The sequence below is a fragment of the Candoia aspera genome, chromosome 1 (assembly GCF_035149785.1).
Source record: "Candoia aspera isolate rCanAsp1 chromosome 1, rCanAsp1.hap2, whole genome shotgun sequence".
NCBI lineage: Eukaryota > Metazoa > Chordata > Lepidosauria > Squamata > Boidae > Candoia > Candoia aspera.
In genome coordinates, this window is record NC_086153.1 from 76,518,986 (window position 1) to 76,546,630 (window position 27,645).

Consider the following 27,645-nt stretch of genomic DNA (forward strand, 5'->3'; position numbering starts at 1 on the left):
TGACAAAGAGTTTAGAATTATCTTATATTTTACAGTTTTACACTACTTCTATTATTTATGAGAATCTTACACAAGCATAACTGCCACTCTGACTGGTCAATACTCATGACCTGCAACCCTTGTAGCTGTTTGCAGTTCTTTATGTCACCCTTGGTGGGAGGAGGAACACACCATTTTGCTTGCTCATTCCAGCTTTGGTGGCACTAGGTGCCATGATGGGTCACCACGGTCAGTTGTTCACAATTTTAAGCTGCTTAGCCGTTTTGTCTTCCAACAATTGCTCAACAAATTTTGCACAGAACAAGAGAGTAAGTTGCTTTATTTTATAGATAAGTACAGGTTTTAATTAATTCTGGTAGAGTTCTTCCACTTAAAAATAAGTATATAGCATCAACAGTGTAAATATCAAAAAGAGGAGGAAAGAGTGAATGGTGTACCGAAAGCAGCTTTTTTCAGATGTGTTGGACTTCAGCTCTTATAATCTCTGACCTAGCGAATAGCTATGTTGGGATTATGGGAACTGACATCTGGCACATCTGGAGATTGAGGAAGGCATTACCAGAAGAATTCCTCCTGAACAAACTAACTTAAATATGTTTACCCTCATGCAGAGAATCAGAACATGAGAGATTTGTAGCACTGATGACCTCTTCAGTTTTTGCAGTACTGCTCATATTTCAACATCATTCCAAGCTTAGTTTTTGCTACACTCTCCTCAAATTTTCTGTCCATTTTTTCATTCTGGCTTTCTGAGAAGACAGACATCCAGTCACCTACTATGCCTGCAAAACAGGAAGGAAGGAAGGAAGGAAGGAAGGAAGGAAGGAAGGAAGGAAGGAAGGAAGGAAGGAAGGAAGGAAGGAAGGAAGGAAGGAAGGAAGGAAGGAAGGACAGACAGACAGACAGACAGACAGACAATAACAATTACAGTTGGGGGGGGAGGGGGGAAGTTAAAGGGAGAGAAAGTGCTTCAGTTAACCCAATGAACAGCTATTCTTCTTTAACACTCATCTAAAAACAACAAAGAGTTTATCACATTGTAAAGACACTTATATGGCATATTTTTAGGCTCTGGAGTCCACTTCATCAGGCTCATGAAATGTTAATTTTAACAGAGAGATTTTATATGTGCTGGGGTAATGTTCCATACCCAGTTCTCAGATTTGAAACAGATCTCTCCATGCTTTATCCCTAAAAAAAGATTCACCTGCCTATTTGATTTTGGATGAGTAACAAGGATTAATACATTTCAATGAGCTTTTGTAGGTTACTATCAGGCTTCACAAGAGGGCTTTTGTCAGACATTTGTCCCCTTATTCAACATGTGGCTCTTCTCAGCAAGAAGACTCTCAAATAGGACTTGGTGAGATTTAAATCTTTACTACAGAGAAGAATGAAACTCTTAAACACAACAGTTGATTCCCTATTATAGTGCAAAGAAGTTAGATCCTTCTTATACCTACACTTCAGAATTAAATCTAGACCTTTTCCTCCCATCCTTCCAACTTAACAGTCTCTTGATGTCCTTGGGAAGCAGGTAAGATATAACGTAAGGTAAGGAACCACTGGTTCCTGTCTCATCATTCTCATACCTTACAATTACCAGTTCTAAGTAGTTGTTTATGCTTATTGATTCTTCAGTCTTTCAGTGCTGTCGTTCTACTATCCTTTCTTATCTGAATTCATTTTAATTCAGTGGAAATTACTTCTAAGTAGGTATGTTAATTCAAATATGATTTAATTTGGATTCTTTAATTGTTGATGCCTTATTTTATTATAGCTTGATGTATTTTATGGAGATGGCTATTAAATTGTGTTAACAGATGATACATAATACATTCATAAGGGTGCAGGCAAAGAGCTGTTAAACACAACTAACAATTTTAAGACTGGTCTTCTTTATGTAATATGGAGGCTCCTACTCCTTCTATGAGACAGTGCAGATGTGGTTCCCTCCTGCAGAGTTCAGTTGAAATGCTCAGACTCCTGCTTTATATGATTCTGCTTTAGGTACAGATTAATTCTAAAATATTCAATTCATATATTTGTATCATATTCCCCAATATCTGAATAAAGCTACCCAAGCTAATGTCCTGAAAGCAGCATGCATATCAGCCTTTTCCAACCCATTGCTAGACTTCAGTCCTTACAATTCCTAGCCAACACACCTCTGAGTATTGGGAACTGAAATCCCACACAACATGAAGCCACGGGGTTAGAAAAGACCACTAAATGATGTTGGCAAAATTATTTTAAAAATATCACAATGTTACCTTTGCGGAAAAGTATCTGGCCCATTTTTCCATAAGTTCCTCTGACATTATCTTTCATGCTTTCAAAAGTTGTTGTCTGTGCAATGCTTTCAATCTCTTCTTCAGTCACAGAAAAGTCAAAGAATTCAGCTATCTTTTTCAGTCCAAAGGCTGCATTCTGAATAACACATAGATATATAACATAAGTATGTAATACCCTCCCAGAAAAAGTTCCTCAATTCCAAGTCTAGATCTGAGTACCATACAAGAAGTTTGATATTTGTAGGCTGGTTTTGTGTGAATTAGAATAAATAAGCAAATAAGCAAAACAAAACACAGTCTTGATTGTCTCACTGAAATATTAGGAGTAGATCAGCTAATCCAGAGGCTGAATTTAAAAAGAAAATGTTTCTGAGATATTTACCAGTTGCTTAGAGAAAAGCTATCAAGAAGAAACCTTGAGTTATATTTCCCATTTGTATTTCCTGATCAATTGTTCATTACCATACCTGGTCAGAAATAGTTTTATTCTTAAAAGCTTACCTCTTTTAGTTCCTCATAGGTAATAAAAAATATATTGCTGTCATCCAGATACTTGTTCCACTCAATAACATGATCAAAATAAGATCCGTAGGCCACTGATAGGAATTAAGCAGAATATTTTGATTATTTATCTATAATACAGTGAATGGTAATGAATGGGCTGTTTGGCTCCACAAACCCATGAAACAAACAAACAAACGATTATGTGATGCTTATGTTTGTAAGGCAAAGTCTGGAGTGGTGGAACAAAATGCTTCTCTGGATATTTCTTCCATGAATAATTCAGAATACATCTTTAACATCAATCATGTGGGAATTCTGCTTTAAATAATATTGGAGAAACGTAATTGTTTGCCCACCTACCTGTTCATTCTTTCCATCAATGTTTTATTTTTATTCCAGTGTGCTCATTAGGTCGCCTTACCTGTTCACCAAAACTGATGTTTGGTTTGTCATTCATTCAGAGTGTATAATTCTAATTTTTGCTTATGGTGTACCAGTCAAACAATATTTCACTACAAACGTAATCAACTACACTCAGAGGCATCTGCAGGATCCAACACTCCCATCAAAATGTTGAAAACAGCAATGTGCCATTATGCCACAATGCTGCTTTCGTCAGTTGTCTCCTGCCCTCCCTTGACACCCCCTGCAGATGCTTTTGATCACACTTGTCCAAGGGTTATCAGTGTCCTTAGTCATTAAAGTAACTATATTTGGTCACTTAACTCAGACTAAACTAAAAAGCTAAATGTAAACAGATGTAATAGTTTTCATTTTATCTGTAACAATACTAATAGCACTGATGGAGTGAAATGAGAGTCTAGAATGCTGAAAAATATAGCCAGAATTAACAGCCAATAATGTTAAATGTCAACTGAGCACATAAGTATATATAAGAGAGAATTACTTTTCAAAGGAGCTTACAAATTTCTCCTGAATGGAAATGAATGTATTTCCAAAGGGTAAGGAAAACATGAACATCTCTCTTTGCTGTCTGAGTTAGACATGTATAGAAAAAATACAAATCAAGTAAATGTCACTCACAGGCTGAGTTCACACAACATACTGTACTAGGCTAAAATGGGGATGGGTAGTTTGTAGTTCAGCATTGTAGGAAATGCTGCCGCTTTCTTAGCATGTTGGGTGAACCCTGTCATCACATTACAACATAATGTGGCTTAGGGAGGTGGGGGGAGTCATAGCATGGTATACAAATACAGTGATAATGTGCAGTTAATCCAGGTTTAAGATTAAGCCTGCTAGATGAACTTAGCTTTAGAATATGAAATAAAGCATGGAACCATTGTTGCTTTGTTACTGAATCTGCCAGATAGCTAGAAACAATGGAAATAAGTTTCAGTGTCCAAAGACAAACAGGAGAAAATGGGCCTTTGCCCAAAAGGATCTTGTTTCCACTCCACAGACAGATGGAATGCACAGGAGACCCAAAGACAAGTGGAATAAGGCCAAGGGCTGTCTGTAGTCCACTTCCCCCCTTATTTCAAGCAAGGTCTCCCCCCCACCCCTGGCCCTCCCCCAGTGAAGAAGGAGGAGAATGGAGCACACCTTTTCCAGTGATAAAATCTTCAAAGAACTCATCCCAGGTTTTCTGGTCAGAAATCAGTTTCATGCCTTTGGCAAAATGGAAGAAAGATACAGCTGTGTCTTTTGGATTCCGAAACAAAACCAGTATCTTTAAAGCATAAAGATAAATTGACATGTAAATGTAAAATCGAGGACAGCAGAGCCAGAATACTAAAAATATTCCATTTTTAAAAAAATTGCAGTATGAAAGCTCAAATGTATTTGGAAATGAACTGAATAAGGATTAGAGATAAGGCCATCAAATCAGGAGAACAGTATTTTTTTTTTTAAGTTCTTGTCATGGTCCCTGTTCCAATGTTCCTGGAAAACATCGTAACGGGTTCCCATGCCATGGTGCTGACACGAGTTCTTGTATGGGAGTGGGCTGCTCCTGTTCCTTGTACCAGGCTGCTGTCCTAACAGTCAGGAATCATGCTGAGACGAGGTGTAGGTCTCTAGTGTTTTATTACTGCTCCGTAAGACAGAATCCTAACAAACTGAAGAAACATGAGAAAAACCCAGACAGATAAACCCCAAAGGTTAAGGCGGGTCTGATCTGTGTCTCTTTGAATGGCTGCTTAACTCCTCAGTACTACGCATGTGTTTTCCCCCCTGGATAGGGGCCCCCTCCTGCTCGCCATCAGTACTCATGACATCTGCGATGCGAGAAGTGAAGAATGCATGTTTGGGTTATCTCGCCTTGTCAAGGACGTTTCCCGCAGACCGGCAGGAACCGTTAGAGGCACCTGTGGGCATGCAGTTATGCTGGCTTTGGGGAGAGGGACTGGAAGCTGCTTGGGGTTTTATTGGGAAACATCCCGCGCTTTTACTATTTTCAGCTTTGCTTGTGATCCTGCATACTATTCATTATTAAATCAGATATCCATAAAACCCCTTGTGTGAGTCTGATAGTGATTTTGAATAGGCCATCATTACAGTTCTTCCCCAAAATCATTTACCAAGATCCTAAGCAAAGAACTGTAAGCAGCAAAGCTAAGAACCCTTTGCACGAGATCTTTAACAATAGTTTTAACAGTTAAATGAAGATACCACTGATTTCATGAACTTGCCTGATACAAACATAACACTAAATAATGACATCAAGTGGCACAAGCCTCAGACTGTGGGCTCCAATGTTGCACGTTTCTTTCATGCTTGAAAAGCAGAAATAGAAAACTTCCAATTTCTATTTTGAATAAAATACAATTTCTCATAGCTGAGCTCCAGACCAGATCAAGAGCTAGAAAGGTGGTGTAATCTTGGGCTTGTTGTTTTATTTGACTGTGTAAATTTATTTGACAACATCTCACTGATAAATGATACATGTATTAATGATATATAAAATCATAATTAAGAACATTCAAGTACTTACTTTTGCCTTTTTTTCAAAAAATGACTTGGGCAACATTCGAGGAATGAGGTGGGTTTTTATAAGTCTTCTGGGAGGCAGTTCTTCCATCTTCTTTAGTAATATTGAAATAATCAGAAAGTTAACATCATTTATGCAAAGAAAATCACACACAGATGTAAATTAGTGATATCAAAGTTAATCTCTAAATGCTTGAGTCCCACTGATTTTGGTCATCATAAACTGCCTAATTAACTGCATATACAGAGGAGATTGTTTTGTATAAATTGTATTGATTGATATAAGGAGAGCTACTGTGGAATCTATAGCATAACATAAATGTGAAAGAACAGAGCAGCTAAACACTGTCATCCTGTCACATGATCTCTCCAACACATGTGTTGTATCTGGAGGGTGAAAAATTCCTCTGTGAAAGCATTGGAGTGGAGCAAGGGTTTTTCCACATGTACAAAGATCTCATGCAGAGGGGTAAGGATGTTGAAGACTGATGAGCTGGGACGACGGAAGTTGGAGTTGGCAAACTTTCGGAACTGGGGGAAAAAGATCCTGGCTGGCAAATTAAACTGGATTTAGGTAGTTTGGATGATAAATGTCTGCAGGTTCATGGTGAACCAAAGACCACCACTTCTGGAGTGATGGAAATTTCCTCAAAAAGAGAGGAGGATTGTGCTTTGAGGGCTTGGGTCTACCCAACCAAAGAATAAGAAGAGGATCATAAGAAGACCCAGGAAGAAGATAATTATTTGGCTAGCCACAAGAGATTGCCATCTAGGCATAATTAACACATTTGGTTAATTCTGATATGGGGAATTATATGGCATATATAGCTACATTTTAGAGTATACACAATGATACAATAGCATTACTCTTGCAGGCAGGGAGATAGGTATGCTCAGAATGGTAGAGCAATAAAGCTATATATCGATTTACTGAATTCCAACCTTTCTTCAGGAGTCTTTGTAGGCAGGTGAAGAAGGGAGAAGGAAATCTATTTCTGCGTGCTGCTTACATTATTAGTTTTGTATGACTGATAGAGAAACCAATGCTTTCTATCTTTTAATTTTTCTAAAAAGTCTGATTTATGAGAAAGTCTTTGAGTACTGGAGTTTATCTGGTTGGATCCTGAGAACCCCCTCACACACACCCATGACAACGAGGCTGAAAGCAAGAGTGGCTTGGAACGGAAGCAAAAGTCAATGGTCTTCTTTGGTTCTTGCTTCCTAGATCTTAACAGCTGGTTTAAGACATGCTGCCTTTGAATTTGGAGATGGTTAACAGACATCAAAACTATCAACCATTATGAATCCAATTCTCCATCAATTTGTCTTAAGACCAGCTAAACCACTGGTCATCATTATATAATGCTAGCAGCAAACTCCATAGCTTAACTATGTACCCTGTGTAGCAAATTCCATACTTAAATTATGCATTTGGGCCTTGAGACACTTTAGAAGAAACTGTACACAGCTGGAAAGCCAACACTTTGAATATGCTTTTTCTTGTCATGCAAACAGTGTGTTTCAAAATAATTTTTGGCATCTCATTCCAGCTAGTAGAAATTAATTCCTGAAAACAGTTCCAGGCCAAATTTCCCTTGCTGCATTGTGTCCAGCATGTTTAACACAGCATTCCAGAACTTTTTAGCTGACTTGGAAATCCTTGGTTGGATACAATGATCCCTTAACTGATTCCAGAGAAATGGATATGGTCTCCATCAGTACAATATACAATAGGGATATAAATTGAGGACATTCTTGTGATGTGGAATGAACACTTGGATCCTTTCCCACTATTTAAGTTATCTGACTGTTATTGTTAAAATGCAGGGTTTTTTTTCTACATATGTTGGTGAAAAGGGGCCTGGGCTGAACTTATAATTCATGAAAAGATATAGAGCACAGGAAATACATTAAAATAAGGAATAAGGAAATACTTTAAAATAAGGACAAGCTGAAAATATCTGACTGAATCTTCAATTCAAGTCAAAAAATTTTATTTGTTTGTCTTCATACAACCTATATCCCTGAATTGGTGGTATGTGTGTTTTTTGCACTCCTTGGGGGAGGAAACTGGTTCTTACCACTGATATTTGGTGGCATATTATCAAAAATCAAAGATGCAATTTCACTCCACATTCTAATGGAAATAATACTAAATAAAGTTTGCTAAGCTTTGGGATAGAAGTAATTGAATTGCTCCCTTGTGACCTCTGTCTGCTAAAGTATCCCCCCATCATCACATACAGATTTAAGATAAGTATAGCTCCTACTTGCAAAAGGATGCCTGTCCCTAGTTTAGCATTTCTTATAGATTAATGAATACATGTTATGATTTTATTTATTTTATATTTCAAATTTCATCACTGCCCATCTCGCTCACCGATATTTAAGGGCAGAGTTCCGGCTGGCAAAATCTGCTTTGTTATTTTTTTTAGTAGAGTTCCAATGATCTATAATACATAATCGCTGTGAGCTGATTGAAACCCAATGCACCATCTTCGCACAAGGATCCATATTTCTCTCCTGCACCTGTCTAGCTTTTTTCCTTTCTACTGAGTGAATTTCACCTTGTTAAATCTCAAGGTGCTTTGTCCTACATAAATAGCACTCCTGTTTACAACACCTTCCCAGCTTTTAAATCTTTCATGTGACTTTCCTGCCCTTTGATAGAAGTTATTGAGTATTTCTCCATTTTCTAACCTCAAATTTCTCTGGATCTCCAAATTGAAGAAGATGATGCATTGATATATCGTACAGTTTTTGCTGCCTCCACTTCTGTTCATCTTCATCATACTTTCCAGAGGCAGCTTCCAGCTGCATTAAAATCTGCCCAACCCAGGTTGTACCTGAAGAAATGCAGAAATGTTGTCAAATAATATGTAAAAGGACATATCCTGACCATAGACCATTTCAACCATATCAGAGTTGAATCATAAGCATAGAATGGGAATATGCGGGAATAAACATTTCCTGCACATGAAACATCAAAAAGAATGAGAGGAGGGTTGTAGTTCTGCTGTCTGTTGCATGCACAGTACCTTTAGGTATGTAGATTTGTCAGGTAAGAATTTAGCACTGAACAAGTAACTAGACATTAAGCATAGTTACTAAAAATGGTAAATATCAAACATCTTTTCCCCAAAATAAAGATATGACACAGAGCCTGATACAGCTGTATTATAATCTACATTACCTGAAATACTTATGGTCTCACAATTAAAGCCCTTGCAGCCATGAATAGATAAATCTATCAAGTTTAACTAGATATGTGCTTTTGGGATATATCCCCAGTATACAGAATTTATCAACACACCAGTGTTATGAAGTTTTTTTGTGTGAGTGGGGTAGGCACAAATGTAATTATTATTACATAACTCTGGGAAAAAAATCATCTGACATCTGATCTGTAGTATGTGTTCTTTCTAAATCTGTGCTCTTTGTATTTGAACTAGGGTTTTTTTCCCCCAAGAAGGAGCAAGAGGCAATTTTTCAAGGAATTTGGTCAAATTGCCTTGAGTTATTCTATAATTTGATAAGTTTTGATGCAATTTCTTTCTTTGTTGTTTTGTTCAGTTTCACTTCAATTTGCTTTTTTAAAGAAACGTGAAAAAGACCTATTTATTTGTACTATATGTGTATTTCTTCTGGTAGGCATACACATTTTGGTATGTACTTTTCCTAATACTTGCATTTCTGGCAAACACAATCCTTCAATCCTGATTGCATAATTGAGAATTCTTATTATTTATTCCCATTCACAGTATGCACGTTTCCTTTTACAGCTACCAAAAAATCCTGCAACAAAAGATTCTTTGCTTCTTTAAGTTGCCAGATACAAATATTAGCTATGAATTTTGGCCTGCCAATAACCTGATAAAGTCTTTTCAATACTACACCAACAGTAAGAAAAGGAATTTCATCAACTTCCTTATGTATTTTCATACATTGCATGGAGGCTGCATTTGATTTGGAAAATATGCAATTTACATTTTCAGAATTACTGAAGGTATTCATATAGTTGATTTTTTAAGCAGAAAGTGCCCATCTCATTTTATGAGCCCCGTATTTCTGGAAATACACAGGACAGTCAGGAATGTCATCTGAGATATGGTGATTACTGAGGTGTTTCATAAAGAAAAATTATTAAATGCATCACAATAAAATGTCTAATGCTTTGGAATCTACTAGGTTCTATTTAACAGGAACTCTGTTATAAACTCTAAAGAAACTATCAAACATGCGCAGATATGTGCACAGAGATAAACGCATTCCTTCCAAAACTATGATGCTCACCTGTTTTGGGGTATCCCACTAATATGACATCATCTCTCCGAGCTCTGAAAGTATGAACCATTTTCAGGTTTTCCAGGCAGCAGATCATAGCAGGATACAACACTCCATCGTACACAAATGTCCGATCTGAAAGAGCAGTCTTTTCATTTTTTTCCATCTTCTCATCAAGAACCTCACTAATCTGTTTTTGAGCCATGATTGTGATATTCTAAGATTGCAGATGGGTAGCCTGGAGACACAGTTGGCTTTGTAAGTGAAGCTAATACACTTATAGAGAAAGAACACACAGCTATCTTTTCTCAAAGAATAGATCTTGTTACTGATTAACTGTCACTAAATAGATTAAATATGTGAACAAAGTTTATTCAACCCTTCCTCCTGCACAATATTTTCCAACGAAGTTGTGGCCAATTTGGATTGAATGAATGACATATTAGAGCGGTGTTTTGTAATCTTGGCAACTTTAAGCTGTATGGGTTTCAACTCTCAGAATTCTGGGAGTTGACGCCCACACAGCTTAAAGTTGCCAAGGTTGACAAAACTGTTAGAGAAAAACATATTCTTAAGAGGAGAAAACTGGCCTGAGACAACTTTTTCTGGAAATGAGGTTGGAGTTCCTGAGTCCATAAAATACATGCATGGCAGCATGCTAGAAATCCTACACCAGCATTTTCACAGGGCAAAGGAGGTGGCAGTAATTAGCCATTGCAAAAGTAGGCTATTCTGCTATGGATTTTAACCCTCATTTTTCCATTTTTTAAAGTCCAGATGCCACTGCTATAACTTTCCTATTTTTGTCACCATAGACCTTGCTACATGCTGTTTTGAACCAAAGCTTGGCAAGTTAATATTGGTTAATAATGACTCTGAAAGGCTTGCAGAAATAATATAATAATTGAATAATTATAATATAATAATGGTATAATTTTTATTGTTTCTACCTGTCCTACCCAATCTGGCAGAAAGGGCATGCTCCATGTACTTTCAACTAGGGAGAGTTGGCTGGTGGGGCCCAGAAGGAGAGGCTTTTTTGCTGTGGCGCCTGCCCTTTGAACATCATCCCCCTGAGATTAGATTGGCCCCCTCCCTGTTGGCCTTTCATAAGGCCTTGAAAACCTGGCTCTGTGCTCAAGCCTGGGGCCCTGGGCATGGGCTAGAGCCCATTTCCTGCAGATGATTGGTTAGATTATGCCTGGCTGCTGTGTGTTTTTATTTTTATTTGTTTTTTATATTCTGTGTTTTATGTATTTTATTTGTTTTATTGTAAGCTGCCTAGAGTCACGTAAAAGTGAGATGGAGGGTGTATATAAAACAAATAAATAATAAATAAATAATAAAACAAATATACAAGCCTGGGGAAAAAAACCTGATTAAAAATTATGTCTTGCTTCAACGACGGCAGCTTTTTGTTCCATAATATAGGCCCCATCACAGAGAAAGCACCATTAACTGTTGATGCTATACCCATGGCTGGACATGGTCAAATAATAAAACAGTTCTTGACCTAAATTAAACACTGAAGGTTAATGACCTCAGGGTTGTAAGGTAGACTGCCAGGGAGTAGGCAAGTGATTTGATCTTTGGCTTATACATTATACTGGGCAGCACACTGAATTGGGCTCAGAAAGCAAGTGACCCCATTACAGCTATGCCAGCACCTCCAAAAAGTACTGCCAAAAGGAGCCATTCATAGCAGCACAGTCACAAGCTAAGAGCCATAATTCCTGAACCCTGTTCAAGGACTGCCTCATAATGAGCATACTGCACATATCTAGCTTTGTGGTTACCCAAAATAACCAACATAAACTGCTGCTGTTGACACTTCATGCTCGGCAAATGGGCATGATCGTTGAAAAACCTGCTGGTGGCTCTCTGAGCCTGAATATTTGATCTGAATACCAGGCCAGGGTTAATTGGTTCTCTGAAGTACTAGAATGCCACATGCCAGCTGAGAGCCTTTCCTACTTGGTTCCGGTTCTTTGGAATCAACCCCCACCAGAACTACATTTCGAATCAGATCTCTTAAAATTTAAACATTGCAACCCAGTGGTTTCATTAAAGTTGGTCCAAGGCAGATAAAGTCGTTAAATTACATTGCTAAATTGCAGGGTATAGGATGCAGGACATTGAAACTGCTAAGGTAGGTAATTAGTGATTAGATAAACGGTACAGTTATGGGGAAGAGGCAACCACCTCATTCCATGCCTGACGCCTCCCAGTTACAGTTTCACTAGCCCTGGCCCTAATGGGAGGAGCGCAGAACAGATGGGAGGAAGTAGTTTGGGAGGGGGAAGAGAAAAACTGACTCAGAGTTATATACGGTATGAGACCCCAACTTGGAGTGTAAGAGGCAATGAGTGAGTGAGGAAAATAAGAAAGGATGGGGGAATTCTGGGAGTTGAAGTCCACACATCTTAAAGTTGCTGAGGTTGAGAAACACTGCTTTAGCCCAATTGACAGATGGCACACATGGTGCAGGGATCACAGGGTGAAGGGAAAAGAGCTCTCCTAACACAGACTTCTCTTTGATTCAGCCTGCACCCACTCCCCACACATGCAATGTTAGTCCAGTTAACGGTTTAGATAGGATATAGCAATCTTCCAGAAGACCAAAAGGCCTGTGTCCAGAAATAACCCAAGTAAAGATCATCAACACAGACTACTGTGCTGGTGACTTATCATTCAGGCCATTTGAAAGTAGTGCTCCAATTTAGCCAAGCCAACAGTGTTAATATGAACATGTCTTCTCCCATCATTTCTTTTCATTATTAATAACTTGGCTTATCTCAAAAAAGCCACAGCTGATATTAATGCTGCATGCTTCAACTAAGCTCCTGCCCAATGTTTATATTATAAATTTTAAATTTATCTAGAGGTGTTCACATATGTACCAGCTTCTGCATTGCCATCCCACCGAAAGTTGAATCCTACCCAATGCACTCTGTATTCAAAAGTTCTCTTTCCATTATTGCCAAATCAGGCTGTATTTGACAGACAGTATGGTGCAGGAGCAAAGAATAATTTAAGCTTTTCATTTCTAGCCCCACTCTACTATTGCAATACAGCCATGATTGGTAGATAATTTCCCACCAGTTTAGGATGCTTGAAAAGGGGAGATGCAGGAAAGCTGGAGGAATTCTCCGATCAACTTTACTTACCTCTTACACATGAAATCAGGATCCTACCCAGTGCTAAACCAGGGCAGAGGGCAGTTAGGGTGAGAAATCAAGGCAGCAAAATTTATGCTGGTTTAATTTACCAGATAGGCCAAGTCAGGCCTTTGAGATAGGCCAGGCCAGGAAACAAATACCATAAGAAATACTAAAACTCCACTTTATTGATATAGATTATAATAACAGAATCTTAAAAGCCTGACAGCATTTTCTTTTTAGATTTCTAATCTTGCCTTTATTATTTTTATAAATAACTCAAGGCAGGGAACATGCCTAATACTCCTTCCTCCTCCTATTTTCCCCACAACAACAGCCCTGTCAGGTGGATTAGGCTGAGAGAGAAGGACTGGCCCAGGGTCACCTAGGGGGATTTGTGCCTAAGGTAGGACTAGAACTCTCAGTCTCCTGGTTTCTAGCTGGTGCCTTAACCACTAGACCAAACTGGTTCTCTTTCCCCTTCCCTCCCTCATATGCCAAAGAGAGTCAAGGCAGGACTGTCTTGAGTTTCTTTCTCCCACTGTCCTGTTTTCCTGGGCTAAGCTCATGATTACTGATGGTTGCTGCATATTTTCTTCAAGGCCATCTCCATACTCCTCCATACCTGCTGGTTCAAGCATTTTAACTTAGAAGCAAGGAATTGCCTTGTGTTTTGTGTTTGAGATAGAAACTGCTCTGGGCCCCTTGGCAGATAACTTACAGCAGGGATAGATGAGAAAAATGCAGCCTTTGGACTTCTCTGTGGTTTTTGAGAGCATTAGCTATTTTCTCCTCCTGGACCTTCTCTCTGTATTGGGACTTGGGGAGATGGTATGACTGTTATTTATTTATTTAAATTTCAGGGTTGCCCAACTCCTCAATTGCTCTGGGTGGCTTACAATTAAAAAGAGAAAAACAACATATATAGAAAAATATCACAACCAATCAGAAGGTTATGGACTACCAATAAAACCCCCCCAAAACCATAGGGACTCTGCAACCACCTATCCCAAGACCTGGGAGAACCACCAAATTTTAATAATTTTCTGAACATCCTTAGAGTGGGAGCTGTATGAATCTCAGGGGAGTGTCATTCCAGAGAAATGCAACAGTGAAGGCATATTTCCTGATCCCACAAGATGACACTGTTTAATTGACAGGACCTTGAGTATGCCCACTCTGCCTGACCTCACCAGACAGGCAAAAATAATCAGAAACAAGCGGTGCCTCAGATAACCAGGCCCTATGCCATGAAAGGCTTTATAGGTAATAACCAACAGCTTGAATTGTACCCAGAACCAAATGGTAATCAGCACAACTCACAAAGCAGCGGGACATGTGAGCATAATGTGACACACTCATCATTGCCTGTACCGCCACTTTCTGGACCAGCTGCAGTTTCTGGGTGGTCTTCAAGAGCAGCCCGGTGTAGAATGCATTACAGCAATGCAATCATGAGGTGACCAGGGCATGAGTAACTACCTGAAGGGCCTCCAGTCCATGAACGGGGTATACTAGATGAACCTGTGCAAAGGCCCTCTTGGCCACAACTACCACCTGCTCTTTAACCAGGAATTGTTAATCGAAGAGGACCCCCAGAATTTGCACAAGTCTCAAATGGGGAAGTACAATCCCATCAAAAACTAAAAATGAAATATCCCCCAGACCGGGGTGCTTAAACAAATGTAGCCACTCAGTCTCGTCAGGATTAAGCCTGAGCCTAGATCCACATAGCCTTCAGACACTGGGCCAGGATTTTGATAGCATCACTTGGTCAGCCCAGGGTCAAGATGTACAGATGGGTATCACCAGTGTATTAATGATACCTGACCCAAACCAATGGATGTCCTCAGCTAGTGGCTTCATGCAGATATTAAACAAGAGGGGAGAGAGCATCAAACCCTGTGGCACCCCACAAGTGAGGATCCATGGGCATGATTTCTCTCCTGTCAATACCAATCCAAACCGGCCACTGAGAAATGAGGAAAAATCACTGCAAAATTGTGCCTCCCACTCCCAACCTCTAAAGCTGGTCCAAAAGGATACTATCATCAGTGGTATTGAATGTTAAGAGATCAAAGAGCACCAGGATTGAGATCCACTCTCTGATCCTGGCTCACTACATGTCATCATTAAGGACAATCAATTCTGTCTCCATACTGAACCATGGCCTCAAACCTGACTGAAATGGATCCAGATAATCTCTTTCCTCTAGTGTCTTTGGAGCTGAAGCCTAACCACCCTCTTCACAACCTTCCCCAGAAAAGAAAGATTGGAGACTAAATGGAAATTGTCCAGGATCATTGGGTCCAGCAATGGCCTCTTATGGAGAGGGCACACCACAACCGCCTTCAAGGCTGAGGGGACTGCAGATATCACCATGTGGGCCCAACCACAGGTCTGTTCTATGTAGAGGGCAGGATTCAGACAGTGCTGGGAGCTTCTGTTAAATGTGCTGGCTGTTTAAGTGCTTCAGAGCTACATCTTTGCCTCATATTTTTAAACTGCTATATGAATTACATGGTGAGGTCATCTAGAGGCTTAAGCTAAAATGGACAATACAGTATTGTACCTCTTATTTCTATCAGCTAATTCCTCCTTAAGGAAATATTATTAAAATGTCCCCCTGATATTTAAACACATATCTGAGAAATTTGGGGAGAAAAAGTTGAAGCTTAATAATAATACAAAAAAGGAGTGTAGAAGAGAAATCATCTGATCGGGATAATAGTATCAGTTGATTGTGTTCCCCAAAATACGAAGGGCTTTTTTATTTAGGTATCTTGGACTTGGCCCTTTACCATGAATAGATGATATTCTATCAGTTGAAAGTTCTCTAGAAAGAGCACATTTCAAAGTCATTCTAGGGTCATCCAATTTTATTGCAGCTTTAACCAGAGCAGTTGATGAAAAAGCCATATTGTATTCAATTAATTTCACTGCAATTATATTTAATGCACTTGAAATAAAAGAATAAAGCTATTGGTATTATAAGAGGATGTTTGAGGCTGTGTAAAAACATATGTGGCAGTTATAGATGCTATCAAAGTATTGTAATAGTGAACAATTCTCTATGGATCAAAGCTTTAAAATAGCCCTAGAGAATACAAGGATGGAATCTGGGTTAATGAATGCACTGTAAATTATATGAACAGCATCACAAATAGGCAATAAGAAGCATCTGTGTAGGTCACAAATATAAAAAATAAAAGTTGTCGTCTTTATAACGTAGAAATTGGGGCTGTGCTAAGCATTAGGAAGAGGGTGGAAATGTTTACTGTGTATACCATGGTTGCAGACAACTTGAACCAGATATGGTCTTCAAAGCAGCCTTCCAAGGGATGCAGCTGCTTTAACTGTTCAAAGAAGTGTGCTTCATGCATGCCAACACGTTTTGTGAAGCATCTCTTTTGAATATTTTGTTCAGCCATAGTAAAAATGTGCAGTCAATAATTGCTTCTCCAGATTTTACTAATCCAAAGATGTATCTCACATACTCTCTATTGTTTGCACAAGAAATGAAAATGACCTGTCCTGTGATTGACCTGCAGTTTTAATTAACACCAGGAAGAAAGACTGCTTCGACAAGCTGGCTTTTCCTGTTGGCTTCCCAGACTGGTAAGCTGCTTCTTTGCTTTGTACTAGCTGTGAAATAACAAACTCCCCGCTCTGATTTCACTTAGATATTAATTTCCTGCAGCTGCCTTAACTAGACACCCAATAACTGCTAGACACTTAACAGTGTAGCTAATGCTCACTAATATATAACCTTTCCTTGCTGATGCCTACCTAAACTATGCAACTATTTCCTGACTTACTTCTCCCAAAATAAACTAAGCAACTGGGGGTGGGGGGAGGGAGGTTGAAGGGCTATAAAGCCTGCCCAATGAAAGCAATCCCTTTGTGAGTGGTACGCCATGGCATACCTTCCTTGCCACTATTTGTGCTCATTGGGGCAGATTGGGGGATGATCACTCTGGCGTTGTAAGTATTTGGACTTAATTAATAAATCTTTATTAATTTTAAGCATCCTTGTGTATTCCTCCTTCAGTATCCAACCTGTGGTTGCTTTAGCCAACATTAATTGGTGCTATGAGCAGGATGTTATTAATGGAAAGACCATAGGGGGAAAAAGACGAGAAAGCAGCTCAAGGACAGATTCCAGGATGGATGGCTGCAGGAGTGTGTGTGTGTGCAGCACAGTATATTGACCCAGGTGGACACCCCTAAGGCATAGCCCAAGTTGGACACCACTCCAGCTGGTCTGGAAAAGGTGCTGTCCCAATTCAGTTTGGAAGCACTCTCCCTTAGTGAAGAGAAGGGGGTTTCTTAGTAGGCAGTGAGATAGCTGAGCACTGGATTGTCAGAGGCAGATGGGAGGGTGCCCATCTTTGTGCTGAAGTAGCCCAGGAGAAGGGTTTGAGGACATCTTCTTGAGAAGCATGAAGGGATACATTCAAAAAATAGAAGGAAATAAAAAGTTAGTGTTGTTTAAGATTTGAAAGGTCAGGTAATGTACATGGAGGAGCAAAGAGTCCCTGTTCCTTCAGAAAGGGAGGCAGAAAGAGAAGCCTTAATTCAGAGCAAAGTCAGTCAAAAGTACTCCACATTTCTTGAGGAGTTTGTACATTTAGGCAGAGCCGCAACTAGGGGCAACTGGGGCATGTGCCCTGGGCGCCGCACTGGTGGGGCACCAAAGTGAGTGCTGGGGGGGGGGCGCCAAAATGGACGCGGAATCCATGTTTGCCCTGGGTGACACAGACCCTAGTTGCGGCCCTGCATTTAGGGGTAATAAATAATCAGATCATTTGGGATGCGATCATGTTATCAGAATGATTAGATGTTTGGACCAATTGGGGGTGAGAACAATGTGTCCGATCTTTTGGACACAAAACCTTTGTGCATCTTGTTTTAAGGTTAATGCCAGCTCCAGTCTGCCCTTCTGTTTGTAAGGGCCATATTGTAAGGGATGAGCGGAATGGAACAAAGACCGCTGCCAGGCCTGCAACTATGCTTGACTTTTATAACTGCATATGCCTTGTTTGTACAGATGTTAATGATTGATAACTGTTTGTAGAAAGGAACAATAGAAGTAAAGTTTGTTATGCTTTTACTTTGGGAAATTTAAAATCACATGAAATACATGCATCTGGAAATTCTTGCCCCTGCAAAGGGTGCAGCAAGTTGTTGTCAAATGTATGCAGTAATTTTTTTCTTTCCTTCTACTGAAGCCAAGGAAAGGAAGGTATAACAAATTTTGGGAGAGCCAATTTGGTGTGCTGCTTAAAGGCACCAGGCTTGAAACTGGGAAACTGTGAGTTCTAGTTCTACCTTTGGGACAAAGCCAGCTATGTGATATTGGGCCAGTCACTTTCTCAGCCCTGGGAAAGAGGCAATGGCAAAGCACTTCTGAATATGTTGCCAAAGCTGTAACATCAGGGGAGAAGCCCCAGACAAATGTTTTTCAGAAAAAAGTTTTATGGATGGTTTCCTACCTGCTTAAGGCTTGGGGTAACTAACTGTCATGCTCCCAGATCAAATGTTCCTAGAACATCTGATCCAACTCGCATGCATGAATGGAGTCAACACATGTTGAGACTTGCAAGTCGGTAGAAGTGGGAGGGGGACAAGCCAGGAGCGTGAAAGCATCTTGTTTGGGCTACCTCTGGCATCCAAGGTCAAGCTGCCAGGCCGTTGGAGACATCTGCACAGAACTGAACGAACTGGCATGAGAAGGGGGGCTGCATACAGAAAAAGGGGGAGGGGGTCGAGTTCATTGGGCTGTTTAACATGGAGAAAGCGCAGGAACTTCTATTTGCAACTTTTTCACTATACTACACACTACATTCCATTAAAGAGATTTCTACTTTAACCAAGTGTGAATCAAGTTAGTGGTAAGCTGAGTAGACAGTCATCACACTAATGCTAATTAGTTCAGTGTGGATTTAGACAGAAGATCCTGTTGTACTAACACAAATCTACTAGTTACTAGTGATCATTCAGATTGGGTGGCAGGCAATGAATCAATTTTCTAACTGCTAGAATTTCTGATTAAGATTTCAATGTACATATAAATATTTTCATTTTAAATTGATTTCAACATTTAATGTAATAATGTAGCATGTATGTAAATGTGTGTATATGTATATGTGTGTGTCTGTATAAACATCCCAAACATAAATTTATGCTTTGAAGAATTGGTGGGACTAAGAGCTTGTCTATTTCTATACAATAGAAGGTCATATTTTAGATTTCTATCATCTATCTAGTTGTCTAATTATTTCTTATATTTCTGAAATATTTTGGCATAAACCTGAATAGAATTGAATATGCTATCAGCAGGATTAAGTAATGCAGTTTAGTCATTATGGAAATATTGTCGGAAAACTCTGAAGTAATTTCTATTCCCCTTTCAAACAGAGATGAAATAAGACTGATTATAAAATCATTTACAAGAAAATGGAATGCCTTTTTTCTTGAAAATGGAATCATTTATGAATTGATAGTGGTTGGCTTTCTTCCCTGATCTTCAAGCCTTGCAGTAGCAATCATACTTTATCAGTTCTCCCACTTTGGTCCCTTCTAAGCGCTCTTTAAATATTGTGTCCATCTCCTGGTTGTTTGCTTCACTAAAAAGTGTTTTCCAATCACTTATTCCACCTGAAAAACAAAAATGGATACATGTATAGCTGCATGTTTTAGATATACTCAATATCCATGATTTTCCTTTTTTTATATGAAAACCACACATCTTCTGCTGTCATTAAGTATCTGCCTAAAGCCTGCAATACTACTGAACACCCAGAGAAGGAAACAAATAATAGTTAGATGTCCAAACTCTTTTGCAATGTTCCATATCTGCCTTTCTGGGTCATTCATTCATTCATCCATCCATCCATCCATTCATTTTAAATAGCTGCCCAGCTCAGAGTGCATAGTCCATTGCAAATGTACATTGTCAATTTATGAACAGATGGAAATGAATTAGAACATCCCTATATATAAGCATCAGTGAAATAGCAGGAACAGCAAATTAACACAAATACTATACATTTGATTTTAAAAGCTAGTTTTTAAAAGCTAGCCATATCTTTGGCATTTTGTTGTATTTAAAAACTATATAATTATCCACTGTAATTCAGAGACATGATAACCATTGTACAACTATTACTTCCCTCTCCCTTTTAAGAATGGAAAAACCATGAGCATAGGGATGTTGGGTTAGGAGTTTACTCATCACCAAATCAATACAGAGAGATTAACCTCTAGTGAGGCTAACCCAATTTGCAATTATTATACTTCTCACTTTTATGACGACTTCTATTTAAAAATAATAACAAAAGAGTTTATTCCTTTCTTCTGTATTCTAAATAAAGCACAGATCTCCATTAAGCTAACAGATTTGATTATGTTTTCTGTGATGCCTCCTGAATTCTTGTTTCTTTAAAAAAAATACAAATGCTCAAAAGCAAATTATTTATAATTTTATGTGATTTTCCTATTCCATGGAATAGGGATGAATAATTAACGCTTATTAAAATAGGTGTCGTATTTACCAGTAGCCTCAATATGGTACTGAGTGCAATATTACAGATTTTCAAAAGTTACCTTTCCGGAAAAGGACATCACCAAATTCTCCATGGGTTGTTTTAGAATGTTCTTTCATTGTCTTGAACGAGCTCCTTTCTGCAACACCCCGGAAGTCTTCCTCATTTAAGTTCAGTCCAAGAAATGTTGAAATCTTTTTGGCTCCTAAAGCTGGGTTCTGAAAAGAGATCAGTTTGTACTGCTAGTGAAGAGAGTTCTCATTTATTTAATGTCACATTTCTAACAAAGAAATCCGACCATATTTGGAAAGGGAATGATGCAATATATTTGTAGCACTTTCATGAATGGTACGTCTAAGGCTCCTTCTGGCTTTCTCATTCATAATGCTACAGCAATATTCTATACCACACCTCCATGCAAAGTATATAAATCAACGTGGCTTTCGGTTATAATCAGAATGCTTTACGTGAAGTTATGAATATATGCATGGATACACACACAGACCATTATAACAGGGAGCAAATACAAATTCTCCCAGCTCAGTTGGATCTCATGTTGATGGAGGTTCCTTTATGCTGTGGTTGGTTGGAATGGTACTGTTATTTCTATTTCTTCCTCAGAGCAAAAAGAGAAAAAGAAACTATTTGGGGAGAAAAGTATGATTAAGCAGACACAGAGGGTTTGTTTCCATAAATGTGTAGACCTTCAAGGCTTTTCCTTAGCTGGAAATGATAGGCACTACCTGCTGGAGGATCATGGGCCTTTTAGATTAATTATGAACTCCACAAACCCCTAGTAGGAAATGAAGCACCTTGAGGTCATTTGTCATCTACTTTTTCTTTATCATTTCAATAATAGAGTAGGAGACCAATATAAGAGCTTCAGTTAGTTGGGCTTTTTGATTGTGTCTATAGAATGCATTTAAGGAAACTCTTGAGTGTTTTGGCACAGATCTGTACGCTGAGTACTTTGGCAGAAATGTTGGGAATGCTGATTTTACCCCAGAAAGATCTGGTGTTAAATTCCCACTCCACCCTAAAACTCACATCTTCCTTTCTCTAAGCCCTTCCATTCATTGCTGTTTATGGGGATAAGAGTCCATATATCTGAACACTGTTAACCATACCTCTTTTATCTCTTCATATGTTATTGGCAGGACATTTTCTTTATCAGCATACTTGTTCCATACACAAAGGTACTCTATATAGGATCCCCAGGGCACTGTTGAAATTTTAAAAAAATTATCAAGGTCACATTAGAACAAGATTGATAATAGATACACACACACACACACATGCACACACACAGACGCATTGAATATTCAATCTGGTCAATTCCCCCAAAGGCAGTATTATCTTTTAACTGTCTTCTCATATTTAGTTCAGTTCAAATCCCATTTTGGGGGTCAACAAAATTATCTGATTGAAGATGATAAAACAGCACTTATTTTTCTAAATGTGATATAATTTAACAGGGAGATAGATATTACTAGTTTTTATTCATCAAAGAACAACACAGCACAAAGAACAAACAAAAATAATCACATCTTTGACTGGTGTTGTTTGGAAATTTTAGTTCCAACCAGGAACCCAGGAATTATCCAAGATATAGCATGTGTCCAGCAAAGTAGTGTTGTGCGAATCCATAGTTGCTATAGCCAAAATATTTAGTTCTTATAAACATTTGTTTAATCCATTTGTTATTCTGACTAATGAACCAATAGGGATGACTTTGCAAAATCTTTTCCATTAACTACCGATTTCATCTCTATATTTCATCTCTTTATTTTATAACTTTTTCCAATCCTTTTTCCTCAATTCTACTGTCACTGTAAAGGTAAAGGTAAAGGTTTCCCTTGACATTAAGTCCAGTCGTGTCCGACTCTAGGGGGCGGTGCTCATCTCTGTTTCAAAGCCGAAGAGCCGGCGTTTGTCCATAGGCACTTTCGTGGTCATGTGGCCGGCTAGAAAAATTACTCTTTTCTTTTCAATTATAGTTATATCTGATATGTTGTGTTCTAGATAGTAATCAGTTTATATGTGAAAATCTCATAAAATTTAACATAATCATTGTCAGTTTTTAATTTTGTGATCATACCACATTTGGGAAACTCAGAAAATACAGTTTTTGCATAGATGCCAATGTATCATAGTGGCTACCCTGTCATGACATTGTTTATAATCTGAGCATAAACAAGCACATACAAGCAATATAATTTAACTGGAAAATTGATATTATTGTTGTTGTTATTTAAACCTTTCCATCTAAATAAGACACTCAGAATATAATAAAATTCTTTTTGCTAAGTATTTTAACTGGATCTAAGCCAAGATAATAAATATATATCTTTCACTTTATTATTTGGCCTTACATGAGAGGAGCTTTACAAGGAATTGCATTAGCTGCCAGAAGTTAGGATGAAACACCTTGAAAAATTAAGTGACAATTTTGGAAACATCTACTTATCTGGGCCTCTCAAATAAGGAAAGGCCAGCATACAAATTGAACGAATGAATGAACGAACATACTTCTCTGCTAATCTATTGATTTATTAATTGAATTTATATTCTGCCTTTTGTGCAGGAGCTCAAGGCAGCATACATAGCACATCTTCTCTTTTTAAATAATTATTATTTGTTGCTATATCTGAAAAGGAAACTGGCCATAGTACTATTATTTATTCAAATAAGCTAAGATCATTAACTTGAATTTGAAGTGTCCGTGCTTGAACAAAGCACACACTAATCTATAAAATACAATAATCAAGATAGACAGTAACTATGTTCTTCATATCTAGAGACATTAAACAGTTGGAATGAATAGAAATATGGAAATTCTACTTTTTCCTATCATTAAAGCTCGGAAGAACTCTTCAAATGTATCATAGGGAGGATAAGGACTGAAGTTGTTTGAAAAATGGAAAAAAGATGCAGCAACATCTTTTGGATTTCGAATCAGCATCAGTACCTAAAAACCAAAAACATTAGAATAACAAATGAGAAAGCATAGTTTATAATCTCTAAAATGTACAGATTCTTAAAATTATCCTAAACTGCATTTTATTACTGAAATCTTATATATACTTGCCTGTGTGAATACCTAAATCACATTCAGTCGACGGTGTCTTGCTTCTGAGTACAAATGCATCAGCTGGGTTACATCAGCCAACCATATCTTTGTGAACTTTAGGGTCTTTATTTTGGAACCCAAAGGATCAATCTTATTGTGCCCAATATCCTGCCTCTGTTGGTCCTACAATTGTGCTTGCCTGAAGTAAAGAGGTCTAGGATATGTAAAATAGGTGTGGGTACCATAGAGATCTGATTTAATTTGCTTCCCCAGCAGTCCTTCTCTCTGGAACTGGCATTCTTTACTGAACCTTTTTAGGGAGAACAGGTCAACATTATTTGAGATCCAAATTGAATGGCACTGCCTCTTCAGCACCTCAGCATCTACTAACCATGAGGGGCCACAGCTGATTGCTTTTTCTTCCTATATTCTTTATGATACCTTTGGATGCAATTGGAGCACCAAGCTTTCCAGTATGCATTGAAGGCTGCTGAGATGCATCAGGACCCTTGTGTCTTTAACTGAAAGTTTCCTCATAGTAGGTCCTGCCTGTTTTATTACTTTGTCTTGACCGGGGTTTTGAATAACTAAATGTCCTTGGAATTATAAACTGAATAGCTTCTCTTAACTGGCCCAGTGTTAGCTCCTATCATGGAAAAATGTTCCATATATTGATTTTTCTTTTTGTTTTCTCATTCAGAAAAAATATATAAAAAATGAAAAACAAAGCATGAAAACAAAGATAGCAATGCCCTTACCATAAAGGAACAAAAAATAAGAAATGGGGGGAATTAAGGGAAATCCATCATTAATTTGCAGCCACGATTAACTTGAAGAAATAAAATGGGCAAGATATGCAAACAGGGACTGAAATTTCATAAGGACTGAAAATAGCCTCTGCTAAATGGACCTTTTTTTTTTTCCCTTGTTCAGTCGTGTCCGATTGTTGGAGACTGCCTGGACAAATCTCTGCAGTTTTCTTGGCAAGGTTTTTCAGAACTGGTTTGCCACTGCCTCCTTCCTAGGGCTGAGAGAAAGTGACTGGCCCAGGATCACCCAGCTGGCTTTGTGCCTAAGGCGGGACTAGAACTCATGGTCTCCTGGTTTCTGGCCTGATGCCTTAACCACTACACCAAACTGGCTCTCTAGATTAGCATGGAACCTCCATTTCAATTCTATTTACAACTACTTCCAAAAATGATGCCTCCAAACTACTAAAGGGCAGAGCTTTAATTTGGAAACAGCCAAACTGCATGTGCAATTAAGTTGCAGTGCAGTAATTATAAATATCCAAATTTAAATGATGACTCATCAATAAATAGCTATAGTAAACACAGCTATTTACTACCCAGTCATCAGTTTGTGTGGTTACATAATGATTATTATATTAAGCATCTTCTTGCTTATCTTTTTCTTAATGCTTTTTATTGTTCAAGGCTGATTTTATCCATATGAAAGTGTCAGCTGAATTTTATCAAGGTTGTTATAATTTTAGGGTATTAAATTGGCTACTTACTTTGGCTTTGTTCTTGAAAATAGATGGTGGAAATTTTTCAGGACGGAGATGAGTAAATATCACTCTCCTGGAAGGATAAGTATGCATCCTCTTCCAGAGCCAAAATAAATAAGCATGAAATAGAAAACAAATACATCACTTAAAAACAAAAGGAACAAAAAAACACCATTCATTCTTATTCATAGATCTAAATGTCCCATGTACTGTTTGCCAATAGTGGCACTGATTGGACAATTCAGGTTTTGAATAACTCTTGAAGATTCTTTAAATTAAAGCTTTGATTTAAGATGTTTAAATTAAGGTTAATCTGAAAGCTTCCCAGGCAGAACCTGTAATGCCTGAGATGTTCTTGATTCTTCTTTAGCATAGATTACATCTGAGAAACTGCAGGTAGTTTCTAGTGATAGTTTCCATGTTTTCTCCCCTCAAAGTCACAAATGTTATGTTAGTACTTTCCCTGTACTCTCCCCCACCACGCAACCATAAAATAAGAAGCTGCTTGGAAATAAGTTTGTTGGGTTCAAAATTCATTCCTGGTTCTGCAGGGATAAAAATCTAACCCATAGCGTGGAGATTTTCCATTACTGTTTATTGATGAAAGGTCATTCACTCACGCAGTTTTACCTGGAAGTCATTTCATCAATAAACAGAACTCTGTTCATTTTGCCATCCTTGAATGGAAGGGAGGTGTAGAGGGCAGAGGGAATGGCCTTGAGGGACAGGAGGAAGAGCCACTACCCAGGCAACAGTCAGATAAAAGAGGCCTGAGTCCAGGGCAGGAATGTAACCTCAGTAAAAATCTCAGACTAGACCCTTTCTAGTTCTCATGAAGCTAAAGGAGGTTGGGGGCAGGGCCGCAACTAGGGTCTGTGTCACCCGGGGCAAACATGGATTCTGCACCCATTTTGGCACCCCCCCAGCACTCATTTTGGCACCTCCCCAGCGCTCATTTTGGCACCCCCCCAGCGTGGCACCTGGGGCACATGCCCCAGTTGCCCCCCCCTAGTTGCGGCCCTGGTTGGGGGGAAGCACATTCAGACTTGCAGGATTCTGTTACTATAGCTTTAAAATAAAAGTAGTCCTGACCTACATGACTTTGATCTACCTTGAACAGCTGACGGGAGGAAATTTGGGACAGAGAACATTGGACTTTCAACTGGCTGTGTCTGCTGATGCTGTTTTCAGCCACACTGGATTGGCTGCCTAGCCTTATGGCATTCAGTGATGTGACTAATCAGAAAATATAGATCTGTGCACAGGGCCGCAACTAGGGGGGCAAGCAGGGCATGTGCCCCAGGCACCGCACTGGGGTGCACTAAAATGAGTGCTGGGGGGGGTGCCAAAATGGGCACAGAATCCATGTTTGCCTCATGTGACACAGACCCTAGTTGCAGGCCTGTCTGTGCATATAAAAGATTTATTGAAAAATATTTCTATACATACTCTTTCAAATAATCATTTTTGTTTATTTTAATAAACAAGTAAATTAGAAGGGCTAATAGGATCATGTATATTAATAACCAGACAATTCAAATATGCAAGTTTCAAGGTTTTCCCATTGAATTCATTGGCACTGAAGGCAACACCTGTAAATGGTCAGTGGAGTAGTTAATGTATCAACCCCCAGTCTTAGCTCCTCTCTGACTTGAGTTGCAGAGTCACGCTGGCTGTCTCTGGTCAGTCATGCCGTGGAAACAGCTGATAGTCTGATTGACCAATTTTACCTCTCTGGAGGCAAAGTCCTGGAAAGGCCCTGCAAAAATACTCCAGATATTTTGTCTCTATTGCTGTTTCACCATATGGGCTGATGAAAATTTACCAGCATTGGGTGGGAGGTGTCTTTCTGTCTGCATAAATAATGCTAACCTTATACTTTTCAGTATCTCCTACTTCAAGATAGGGAATTTCTGCTAGTAGAAGTTTTTCATTCAACTTGTGTGGTTCGTGTTTCTTCGCAGATGTTATTACTAAATCAGTAACAATCTGGCCAACCCAGTTGGTTCCTGAGGGGGGGGGGGGGAAACAGAATTAAATGTACTTATAGTACGTGCATGTGTACTAAAAACATAAAACCAATACCAATCATTTTATAACTGAAAGCCTGGCAAAAAGTTTGGAGACTGGACACAACACTCAGCATGCATTTTATAGCCCAGGACCAACACAGAAAAAGGACCTCTCCTGCTTATCAGTGGGCTTTCTGTATGACTTTTGTGTTCATACTACTTGTTACATGAATTTATCAAGTATCTATTTAGAACTCTCAGAAAGCCAATTTTTGCACACTGAGCATTAGGGTTAGAAGAAGCATTGAAATAAA

General features: G+C 38.7%; 1 protein-coding gene across 1 annotated transcript in view; it reads right to left on the reverse strand.

Moving 5' to 3' along the window:
• Positions 1 to 302: 302 nt before the first annotated feature.
• Positions 303 to 27,645, reverse strand: part of LOC134489987 (uncharacterized) — a 40,291-nt gene continuing 12,948 nt past the window's right edge. Inside the window, exons 3-15 of the mRNA XM_063292900.1 lie at positions 27,192 to 27,328; positions 25,326 to 25,415; positions 23,581 to 23,707; positions 21,867 to 21,961; positions 20,801 to 20,957; positions 19,728 to 19,852; positions 10,044 to 10,251; positions 8,451 to 8,596; positions 5,755 to 5,844; positions 4,365 to 4,491; positions 2,796 to 2,890; positions 2,274 to 2,430; positions 303 to 782 (exon numbers count right to left, since the gene is read on the reverse strand). Of these exons, the coding sequence (XP_063148970.1) occupies positions 652 to 782; positions 2,274 to 2,430; positions 2,796 to 2,890; positions 4,365 to 4,491; positions 5,755 to 5,844; positions 8,451 to 8,596; positions 10,044 to 10,251; positions 19,728 to 19,852; positions 20,801 to 20,957; positions 21,867 to 21,961; positions 23,581 to 23,707; positions 25,326 to 25,415; positions 27,192 to 27,328 (1,685 nt within the window). The 3' untranslated portion in view covers positions 303 to 651. The remainder of the gene's footprint in view (positions 783 to 2,273; positions 2,431 to 2,795; positions 2,891 to 4,364; positions 4,492 to 5,754; positions 5,845 to 8,450; positions 8,597 to 10,043; positions 10,252 to 19,727; positions 19,853 to 20,800; positions 20,958 to 21,866; positions 21,962 to 23,580; positions 23,708 to 25,325; positions 25,416 to 27,191; positions 27,329 to 27,645) is intronic.